Source organism: Mytilus edulis, chromosome 13, assembly GCF_963676685.1.
Source record: "Mytilus edulis chromosome 13, xbMytEdul2.2, whole genome shotgun sequence".
In the NCBI taxonomy this organism is placed as follows: Eukaryota; Metazoa; Mollusca; class Bivalvia; order Mytilida; family Mytilidae; genus Mytilus; species Mytilus edulis.
Window position 1 is genome coordinate 30808189 of NC_092356.1, and position 12243 is coordinate 30820431.

Consider the following 12243-nt stretch of genomic DNA (forward strand, 5'->3'; position numbering starts at 1 on the left):
AAGATGAATAAATAGTAGAGCTATGTTACTCAGTTAGAATTGAAAAAAAATACCAATAGATTTTATTTCAAATTTTAATTTGTTGAACATGTTTGCAATATTGACCGCTGGATATTGAGCAACCTTAAGATTCAATGAATACATTATCAGAAATATGAGTTATGAGGAAGATAAATAAATAGTAGAGCTATGTTACCCACTTAGAATTAAAAAAAAAAAAAAAATTATTTAAAATTTATTTTCCAGATTCCAAATTCGAATTTGTCGAAATTTGTCCTCGTTGAAATTATTTACCTGAAACTTAAGCAGACATCAGGTAAGTCATAAATTTAAAAATGATGAATTTAAACGCAGAAAATTATGTAATATTAAAAAGCGTTGAAGCATGCATGAGGAAATTGTACTTTCAGAGATAGGTACTAATATGTCATGATAAAAATCATTTATTATTATTAATCTTTGTTGACGTTTTGTTTACCTAGATATTATATTGATATGCTCCAATCATTACACGCTTGAATGATTCCAGGAAACATTCGATTGGTATCAGTTTATTTTTATGGACTTTATTACAATCAGTGGATATAATTTGTTTGTCATTGTGTGTTTAAAAGTCGTAATTAATCGGTCATCAAATAGTTTGACCTGATGTGCCCCCTAGTGACAGCCGATGTTCCCCCTAGGTAAGTTGTGTCTAGATGTCATAGTAGTTTCCGTTTTGTCTGCGATCATTGTTGGGCAGGGCCTGATAATAGCTTGTCGTAGTATCTAAGAATGTAAAGACCATTTTGATGAAGTAGCGCTTGTGACAATAACAAGATAATGAATTAATCACATTTTATTTGTCTGCTATTGTAAAGAATTAATATCGTAGTTTTGTTTTTTGCGTACCTTGTTGTAACTTTTTTTTCGTATGTTCGTCTGTAAAAAATGTGTCCTATTGAATCATTTTATGTTAAAGACAATAAGAGCGATACATTTATGACAGTTTTATCCTATAACATAATTTTTTTTACGATTTTTTCCCCGAAATAGTGTTATTATTAATTTCTTTTTTATAAACAAAATATTTTCTACTCATTTAATTATATCTATTATTCAAGCTATTGATCAACAAATATCAAATGTTTACTTGTGTATCTATATTTACACTTATATTAATTATAATAAACACTTATTGGGCAATAAGCCCTTCAATGAAATTGATAACTTTTTTGCATGAAGAGAAAATTATCTGTAGAATTTTTTTATAGGTGATTTTTATACTTTTTTGAATCTATACAAATTTTAAAGTAGTCACTTTATTGCTTTTCAGTTTTCTGTTTACTGAACACATAAAGGGGTATCATTTGTGAGCAATGGCTCATAGAACTTTTTTTTTATGAGAGTTATGTCCCTTGAATAAGTTAAAAAAAACTATATTTTAAAATACATACACATGTTGATTCTCATTTTGTGTTGAGCCCATACAAAGTTTTGAAGTATTAACAATTATTGCTGTATAGTTTCCTGTGTACTGAGTGCTAAAAGGGGCATTAATAGAACAAATTAATTTCACAAGAGTTATGTTCCTTGGAAATATAAATTCAATTGGGAAATACATTTTAAGAGCTTAAGGCTAAACTTCTAATCAGATTTTCAAATGTTCATTTTTAAAAAGCTATGTATAAATAATATAAGTGCTGCCCAACTATTTTTACAGGATTTGTGTCCCTTTGAAATGCAGTTCATATTAAAAGTTGCAATAGTACTCTCAAGCCTACATTTTATTGTCAGATTCTTATAAAATTAATATCAATGGTTCATATTAGCAAGGCCTTTTAATTAGTAGGATTATCTGTGCTCATCAACTATTTTAACAGGAGGTAGGAATTGTATAGAAAATAGCATTTGAAACCAAATTTTTGTAGGAAATTTATAAAAAAATTGATGAGAAACAAACCGAAAAGGGGACAATAGAACCATGTTCCTTTATTTGTAAATAGATATTAAGAAGATGTGGTATTAGTGTCGATTAGACAACTCTCCATCCAAGTCACAATTTGTAAAAGTAAACCATTATAGGTCAAAGGAGTCTTCAACATGGAGCCTTGGCTCATACCGAACAGCAAACTATAAAGGCCCCCTAAATTGAGTAATGCAAAACCATTCAAGAGATAAAACCCTTAAAGGTTATTAACTTAAAAATGTCAAACTTCAATAGTATTTTTTTGCTTCTTCACCTATGACATTTAATACCATCCTTGAAAATAAACAAAATTGTCTTGTATAAATTTCGAAAAAAAAACATAAATTGATTTTGAGGAAAAAGAGTTGTGAACCAGGAAAACAATTTATTTTGGCGAGTTCTCACAGTTGTTAGTTTAAAGTCTTAAAGAAAATAAATCTAGTTGGATTAATAGTTGTAGACTGCATTAATGTTTGACCTTTGACCTATTGTCTTGTTAATGTCATCTTAGGGGACATTTTGGATCACTTATCTTACTGCTATAACTGAGCTTATTTAAAGTGATGAATATTTGAGAATGTTTGGGTTGTTTAAGTCAATTAAAATAAGTCCTTCTTCAGGCTGCTATAGTAAATCACTTCTGAAATTATGAATGCAAGATTTTATTTATACTGTAAATTAGAAATTGTATTGCGCACATGCATTTATTATTACGATTTTGTCATTTAAGACTAAAATGCAATTTTAATTTTTTGGGATACGATTGCTTTCAAGCAAACTGTAGACTTATGGGATTGGCTCAGGGTGTCATGCCCTCACGTCCAATGTTTTATTCTAAACATTAAGGAACATCTCAGATTCTTATGATTGTCTTGGTTTAAAAGGTGAAAACAAACAAATGGATTGAACTTTAACAACTTTCCTATAATGTTCTTTTCATAATCTTCATGTTTAATATTTCCCTTGACTTATATGCGTGTTTTTAACAACACGGAAAATCAGAATTAAGCAGTATTTATATTTAGTGTTTTTGGGGAAAGACGGCTTCAAGCTGTCAATCCCCTATGGGGTTGACCAGAGTGACATTCCCTCACATCATTCATTTTGTTTTTATAGTGTGGAAAACCCCCCAACAAATCTTACTGAAATTGATGAGAAAGAAACACACAAATGAATAGATTGACTTTAACACTTTTCTACACATTTCCCTTCTGTTTCTAGCGAAATTATCGTATTTTGAGCTCTCTTTTACACTATTTACGTTTCTTTTACAATCCGGAAAAATCAGTATGACAAGATATTCTAAATATATCCTACCTACATTATATTTTATAATGACGTCATTGTTGGAATGCCACACTATGCAGAAGCAGGGATATCCTTCACTGGTTATTTAAATTATTCTCAGAGTTCGTGCACTAATTATAAATTGTTATTTGTTAAATTTAACAAAATTATGTTTGCTGTAGATGATTCAAACATCAACATGCAATACTTTAATATGTAGGTCATCAACTTTCAAAGTAAACAAAGTTCGTGGAAATACATGAGATTGGGGAGAGAAACGAGTTTTTTCATTTTTTCTGTAAAATTCTGTTTTGTGAATCTTCCTCCAAATCAGGAGCACCTCAATTGATGAGTAATTATCCACTAAAATAGAACTTGAAAATGTGACATTTAGTATATGCTTAGTAGTCTTCCATTAACCCTTTCAACGCTACACAAAAAAATAGAAAAATGGCTGCTGCTGCTGCATTTTTTTTTTAGTACATTCATTAGAACAGTATTTTCCTTTTCAGACTGCTGTATCTTTTTTATTATATGAGATACAGAGAAAGTTATTGCATGAAAAATGCTCAGGAGAGCATGAACTGTAATGTTAGGCAATTATTTTACTGAAATTTTTATCAGGTTACCTGCGTTTTCAGGTAATTAACAGGTAAAAGGTGTAATTTATTACATTTGTGTTGAATTTTGAATAAAAACTACTTTTAGTCTTCATTTATTTTGTTGTTTTATCTTCCATATTGTAAAGAAGACACCAGTTGCCCGATTCCGTAGCGTATTGTACCATACATAACGTTTTATGTAATCGTGGCACAAATAAATAGCTCCGTCCTAAAAAATTTCAGTCAACCTCCGTTTTCCCCCCTTTTTCTACGTCTCGTAATGATCGATCAAATCATATTTCCCACACGAATTTTATGTAATAAACACACTGAGATAACAAGAAACCTTTTAACTAATCCTCGTTGTAAGTTTCGCCAAGGAAATGCTGAAATTTTTCCATATTTACAGCTTCGTTTCCGATTTCCGCCATTTGCATTTGTCAAAATATTTGTTTTTATTTTCCTTCTATTTTCCTTCTACTGCATGATTTTACTATAAAAATTGTCGGGATTTCAAGCGCAAATGAGACCTTGCATATCCTAGATTCAAACGAGGAAAAATTAGAGAGAACCCGAATGAAAACCGAATGGTTTAAGAGTCCTTATGAAAAATCCTTTTTCATCGCGGCATATGCCGCGAATAGCAGTGGCGAACGGCGTACGTCATCGCGGCATATGCCGTGTATAGCGTTGAAAGGGTTAAAACTAAATTGTGTACCAACAAATAAATCATTGTAATGGTAAAATTTTTTTTTTTTAAAAAGTTGCATTTTATAGTTTAAACCTATTTATTCATGAAATTTACAAATATTTCAAAATGTAGGATCTGGAAACAAGCTTCACACAGTTTACATCAATCATATTATGTTTTATTAGTACCTGTATCCCTGTGATGAGAGTTGTAACTGGGAACTTTATCAATGGAAATTTAAAATTAAATGGATTTTTCAGTCCTAACTTTCTTACGAAAAAAATAAAAAATCTTAGAGTACTGTCACAAAAAATGGAAAATGGCCTAACCTGTAGTTCAGTGGTAAACAATTAAGATTTCAGAAAACATTGTAGTTGTTGTTAAATGACAGAAATCAGTTGAATTTTACATAATTAACTACATGTATCAACTTTAATCGACTGTTTAGATTTAGAAGATGCAGATCTTTTGGTCCAAATTGAATCCTAAACTAAGGAAACAAAATAAGATTAAACAACAACAATTGACTTCAATATTGTCAACCTTTCTACGTGATCTAGCTGTTCTTTTTTTCATTCTTTATATGAAGACTATCAAAAGACCCCCCCCAAAAAAAAAGAGACAAGGGCCGTCTTTCCCCTCAGAGCTATTCAGCTCTTTGATTATAAATTTAGAAACACGTCAGAGGGAATTCCCCAGTTGGGATAAAAATGCGAGAGTTCGCTGAATTCCGATAAATATATTTCTGTCATATAAGAACTGAAGTGGAGTTTTTCTTATATGTCACTGTTATGTAACTGATATTTGAGAGTGTACTTCCATAAAGAAATAGAGAACCATCTGGGTAGTTTAATCAATGTACGTTCTTGCTTCAGGGTTTGTTTAGGTAATTATGAGCATGCATGTAGTTTTCTTGATTCCAAGGGGTATTAGATTGAATGGTTGCTCTGGATTCCCCACTCAATTGATTAATTTATAACTCATGGGATCCTTTCTATGTATGTCTGCTATTGAGGGTTATTGTTGTTGCAAAATTTAAATCATATGCATCATTTAAATTAAAATAAATGAAGTCAAAATCGTAAAAGTAACTACAACACCCCTTCAGGCGAAATGGAGTCTTCCATATTATCGTTTCGAGTTGTCTCCCTCCCGGAAGTAACTTCTGTGAATTCTAATCAAAACAACACGTTCAGAAAAATAAACTTGTTCTGTCGATAATGTCGTATTATATTAAAAACGATCGAAGTTTAAACCGATAAATGTGTACGGAAAGAAGTCATGATCACTGACCCAAAGGAAATTAAATATTTAAAGAGTTAGGAATGGGGTTCCTCCTAGAATTAACATAGGAAAATAGGTGATACATGTAAGATACGAAGTTAAATAAATACCTTCTCTCACTCTGAGTCTCAATGACTGCTGAGGAAAGTAAACTAAGAATTGATAGTACAAAACTAAAACACAATAGGTTCACATACTTTTATCCGGGATTTCCTATTTTGTAACTATTTAGATTACGTATATGTGGGGCATCCGGGGTGACCCTTATTCATTTAAAACACACAGATATTTAAAAAAAGGATATTTGATACATAGAAAAAATACATTATTTATACTTTGTGGACTGAGCGAATCAGGTGAGTGTGTGAGTTTGTATGTTTTATTTTGTTATATTGTATTATGTTTGGGGAAGGTGAACTTTCTGGTAATAAAGACCCGTCACGGCATGGGTGGGGAATTGGATAGGTAAATGCTCGCATTAATCTGTACCGATACAGGCTCCAAATGCTTCCTTTGTACACTAATATTCCACATTCCAAACTAACAGACAAATTGAAAGAGTTGGTATTGCTTTGCTTCGTAAAAAAGAATGGCCAATGTTGATACAAGTATCTTGTCTTAGGGAGGGATAAATACGCCATAACTCATGGTGGTGATCCTTATAAAGGATGCTTATACGGAGACAAGACAACAAGAAGAAGTTGAATTCGTTTTAAAAATAATATTATCCAGACACATGTATACATGTGTGTCAATGAAAACAATGGCAATCGTATCCCTCAGAGCAATCTGCTCTTTGATTTTGATATTGCATTTGTATTGAGATATAATGTTTAATTCATATACAAAATTTCAAAATGCAAGTTTTAATTATTACGATTAAAACCCTGTTGCATTTTTCACCATAATAAAAACATTACAATAATTTCTGAATCTGCAGTATTGTGAATCTGATACTGCATAAATAAAAACATTGCAAAAAAATCTTACAACGGTATATAAAATGGCATTGGTTACTTTGATGGTATTCTTATAAATAATATTTGATTGGATAATTCCCCTTTTACTTAATAAAAATATAATAGTGAATGATTATTTTCAGATATTAATAGATCTATGACGGATGCAATACTTATTCTAAGCTCTACCTCAAAGCTACCTATTTTAATTTGATCTTTGCCTTATAGGTTCAGTTTAACCCTTATTAATTATTCATAAGTTCAATGGACCATTAAAAAAATGAATAATTAAATTATATTCATGCCATAAAAATATAATCTGTACATAGTTATTTTGCATGTTTATTAATAAAATCATAATTAAAATACAATAAATTGGCCATATAGATGCAATCATATTAAAACTAATATGATTGTAAAAGAACTATTATTAAATTTTGGGGTGTTGAAGAAAAATAAAAAAACAAAAAAAATACCCAAAAAGAAATCATTCATAAAAAAAGATAAAAAAGAGAAATAAATAGAAGTCTATTGTATGTAGGATCTTTATTTATCACTTTAAGATTAATACAGGAACTACGATCATACACCAAATGAACTATTATTGATGTTGAAGAAGAAGAAAAAAACTAAAAAGAAATCATTCATAAAAAATGAGAAAAAAGAGACATTATTAGATGTCTGTTGTATTTTTTTGTAGGACCCTTATTTATCACTATAATTTATAAAAACAGAAACTAGGGACATATACCATATCTTTACTTGAAAATTTGTGACACTTGACCGAATAATTTGTGACACTTGAACTATTGACTTTATTCAGCTATCACTTTCACTTTTGGTGTCGGACATTTTCTTTTGTGACATCAAAAATTTACATGAACATCTTTGATGTCCAGTTATGGCAGACAAATATCATTAGATATCATAGATATGTCCTTTTATTAGTTACTTTTGGAACAACATGAAATTGAATGTTTCTTCGTATTTTTGCAATAGGAAAAGCCTTTAGTCCTGAATATGCATGACATATTTGCCACTGGATGTTAAGCAAGCTTCAATCAACCAACCTATCTTCACTGTACTACTGTGCATTCATTGCTATTCTTTGGGTACCAGTTTTTGTGGATTTATTTGGCATAAAGGTTGAACAAATTTAAATTTTGAAGGAAGTATGGATTTCTGGTAGGATTTGAAATCAAACATTGACAAAAGACACAATATCTAGTACTAATTGAACTGTAATTTTTCTTCAATCCTCAAAACTTGGTACACGCCTCAGGATAATAGTTGCATCTCGGGGGACAATAAACATACTATTCCAATCATACCCAGTCAGTAAGTATTTTATTATATTGAAAAAGACAACAGACAATAAATGGCTGTTAAATCAACTAACATTATATATAAAACAAAAACCCAACTTCATAAAAATTCTGAAATGCTAAGACTACGTCTTGCCCTGACTTCAAACATAAATACAACAGGCTATTATTTGAACTTGGAATTATTTTTAATTATGGAATTTGCATAATTTCTTGTTGCCTTAAATTTTTAATAAATTCCATGTTTATTCTGTACTTGAATGTTCTGTGCTGTGCACAACACTTTCTGTTACAAAGAAGATAGTCGATTTCAATAGAATGTACTATGCCGCGCACAACACTATATATATATCTATACAAAATCCATTGTATGGAAAGTGTTATGAACTGCTCAAACATTATAATACCAAATAAACATGGAATTTATTAAAAATTTCAAACTCAAAAAATTTTGCAAATTCCATAATTAAAAATAATTCCAAGTTCAAATAAAAGCAACATTGTTACTCCTGCGGTATTTTCAAAATCCTCCTATCCCTGAGCTGCATTGGAAATTCCGCGAAATATAATGAGGCTTGGGGTCAAATAGTTTCATCGAGGTCCAATAGTTGGAAACTTTTGGCTTGTAATTTGAAAAAATAGTCAAAATATTGTTTTTATTTTATATAGAAATTGATAACTGAGGTATAATATATGAGAATAGAGTATATGAATGTAAATAGTTTGGGTTACACCTTGGGTCCAATAATAGATTTAGTGCAATGGTAATTCTAGGAACTGCTGTCTGTATTTCATGCTCATTCTACTTGCTATGTTAAGACAGGGATACAAATTGTTCAACATAGGAGTTATTTCCCCTTAAAGAATATTCAAAAATTAAAAGAAAATTTCATGATTGAAAAATGGACAATTTAAGTACGGTACCCGGTAGTCTTTAAATATTGTAGTATATTTGATAAAAACATTCAATGGAATCATCCCATGAACCCTAACATTTTTTATAAATATCCAATCCAATTTCAGGGTCAGTAGTTAGTTACCCTAGATATTGGACACAGCACACCACACAGTGACATTACAACTTTTTTTTTTAACTTGAAATTTGAATGGCAATAATCTCAATGCATCAAATGTGCAATTAATGCAATTATAATGTACTATGACATGGATTTTTCATGCCAGTCGGTGCATGAAATTTACTTATGGTTTTCAAACTGCACTGACACATGAGTAAAAGAAAAAGCCATAAAAATCTATGATGATAGATTTCAAATGTAACAACTGCAGTGCATTTTGTGACATTTAATGCATCAAGCTATGTTTTATTGTTTAAGGACTAGACAACAAGTCATTAAAACTGGAATTTCATATTCAACATTTAATTCTTTAAAAATCTTTTCCATGACATTTAACTTTAATTTGAAAAAGATGCAGTAACGTTGACTTAATTTATATCTTAAGTGTTAACAGTAAATTTTTGAAAACTGTAAGTTACCCATTATTTTTAAAGATCTCGACATCTTTATATTGCTGGTTTATTGAAAGTTTAAAAGATGGAGTGAAAACAGACTTAAACTTTTTTCCCCAGTTGTCAGCATATTGTGATATGATTGCATATCATTTGCATGTTTTTTGTTTACAATCGCATGTGTGGTAAAAGTATGATCTCTGAAATAAAAATAAAATTTTTTATAATGTGACTGTAGTCATAACTCAAGAAATCTAAATACACAGTTTGACCTTCTTCAGAGGTTGCTTTTTTTAACGGAAAACCTGTCTGTTCAGGTCACCCTCTTGCTGTCCCTCTCTACAAATACATTGTACTTATTCATTTTGAACCTCCATCACCTCTGTAATAAGATCAGTTGTCTTTGTTTCATTTGGTGATTTTATTTATTCCTTCTTGTTGGCCTATCAATGCTGGATGGAATAATGTATGTGTGTGTGTCTGTCTGTCTCTCTGTTAGTCTGTCTATGCTCATTGGTATTTATACTGACTACTTTTACTGAACTAGTACACATTGTATTTAAGGGCCAGCTGAGGCCCACCTCTTATGCGGGATTTTCTCGCTGCATTGAAGACCCATTGATGGCCTTTGACTCTTTGGTCAGGTTGTTCTCTCTTTGACATATTCCCCATTTCCATGCTCAATTTAACTTCTTTGAAAACCCATACTGGCTTCAACAAATCATTCCCAGCCTATATGTAGTGCATGGTTAAGTGAAGACTATGTTAGCTCCCTTTTACTTTTGATAATTTCACAGATTGTTATTCAAGAGTCATGTGATTGGGATATGCAGTAAAAGATAAAACCTGGTATCTAAGATGACTTGTTTAATCCTACAACCTGGTATCTAAGATGACTTGTTTAACCCTAAAACCTGGTATCTAAGATGACTTGTTTAACCCTCCCTGCCTTATTATGTATATATGTGCCTGTTCCAATTCAGGAGCCTGTAATTCAGTGGTTGTTGTTTGTTTATGTGTTACATACTAGTATTTGTTTTTCGTTCATTTTTTAAAAATAAATAAGGCCTTTAGTTTTCTCGCTTGAATTGTTTTACTTTGTCATTTTAGGGCCTTTTATAGCTGATTATGCGGTATGGGCTTTGCTCATTGTTGAAGGCCATACGGTGACCTATAGTTGTTAATTTCTGTGTCATTTTGGTCTCTTGTGGAGAGTTGTCTCATTGACAATCTTACCACATCTTCTTTTTTATATTTACTCATTCAGCTTTATTGTACAATATGACAGAATATTTTGTTTTGTTTTACTTTGCAGTTTCAGTAACATTAAAGGCTTAAATTTAGAGTATAATTTAACAAAAAAACATAAAAGTTGATAAACAAATAAAACAAATTATGTAGATCTAGTGTCTTTATACTTTTAATGTCATAATTAAGCACTAAACAAACATGAGGTATAGTTGTGACCACTTATAATATTAACTGTATTCTGAGTATACACTTCTAAGACGTTTGACAGATATACTTTTATACCAGAGTTATTAGTACCGAGATACTGTACTTTTGTACTACGACCTAATTAAACTCAAAGTATAATGTACTAAAATTAAAAAGGAAAAAAATGGGGTTTGATATGAGACAAAAGTCTTTTATCAGAACTTTTACCAGAAATTTCTCCTTAGCTAGTATACAATAGTTGTAGTTTTATCTGTCCTAAATATTCTTGAAATATACGTCACTGAACATTCAGAAAACCCCAATTTATGAACTAATTCTTATTCTTTCATTTCCTAATTCTGTTCTTAATCAGTTTTATAATAAAAACTGCTAGCCCTAGCTTCCTCTTTTCTTCAAGAAAGTCAAGGTTCAATTCTGAATATTTTATAACAAACAATAATTTTTATGTGTTCACAACTCCTGTTTTTGAATTTTTGCCATATATTAGGAATCCTCTGGTTTTATCTATGTAGAGCCATTTAAAAAAATACCTGCTAACCTCTATTTTTCTTTACATAATTTTATAACATATATTTTAAAAGGGAAATAAGTAGAGAGAGTATGAGTGCCAGTGAGACAACTCTCCGTCCTAGTCACAATTTGTAAAAGTAAACCATTATTCCTATGATCTAAAAAGCCATTTTTGAAAATCCTATAATCCTTTTTATTTTTTCATTTTTTTTTAAAGGGTGCTAATATTAAATGTATGAAAAGTCTGGAGAGAATTATTCCCTTCAAAACTTTCCATGGCATATAAATCTTGAATTCAAGTACACAGACCCTTCATTTTTTTTCTGCTGTTTTAGTTTCTTTATTTATATACTAGATCAATATATAACAGTCTTTTAAAAAGCTTGTTATTTGAAACAGAGTAGCAAACATCCTGTAAGGATTTCACCTTTCAGCTGTTTAATTTCATATGCAAATGTGCAAACTATGTAACGATCAAGGCTACAAGTGACCAGTGGCAATTTATGAATTTGAAAAAGTTGTTCCAATCAATCAGAAATTTACATCCATGTCCTTTAGACTTTCTTGTGGATAGTTTTCAATTTGGCATTCAAACTACATCTCACTTTTTTTGTCAAATACTTATGCAATTTAAACCTCAGGTGTGAACTTTGTGAACTTTTTAATTCTTCCTGCTTTTAATATTAACAAGTGATCAGGAATGTTGTAGAC

The 12243-nt window shown here is 30.6% G+C and overlaps 1 protein-coding gene across 3 annotated transcripts in view; it reads left to right on the forward strand.

The window, feature by feature from the left end:
• Nucleotides 1-246: 246 nt before the first annotated feature.
• LOC139500849 (zinc finger protein rotund-like) overlaps nt 247-12243 on the forward strand; it is a 143713-nt gene continuing 131716 nt past the window's right edge. Inside the window, exon 1 of one of the 3 annotated variants that reach the window (XM_071289733.1) lies at nt 247-316. Coding sequence is in view for 1 of the 3 variants with exons in the window: in XM_071289732.1 (XP_071145833.1) it covers nt 649-683 (35 nt within the window). In the remaining 2 variants the exon portion in view is untranslated. Of the gene's footprint in view, nt 317-539; nt 684-12243 lie in introns of those variants that run through there. The other 2 variants (XM_071289732.1, XM_071289731.1) reach the window with 2 other exon arrangements.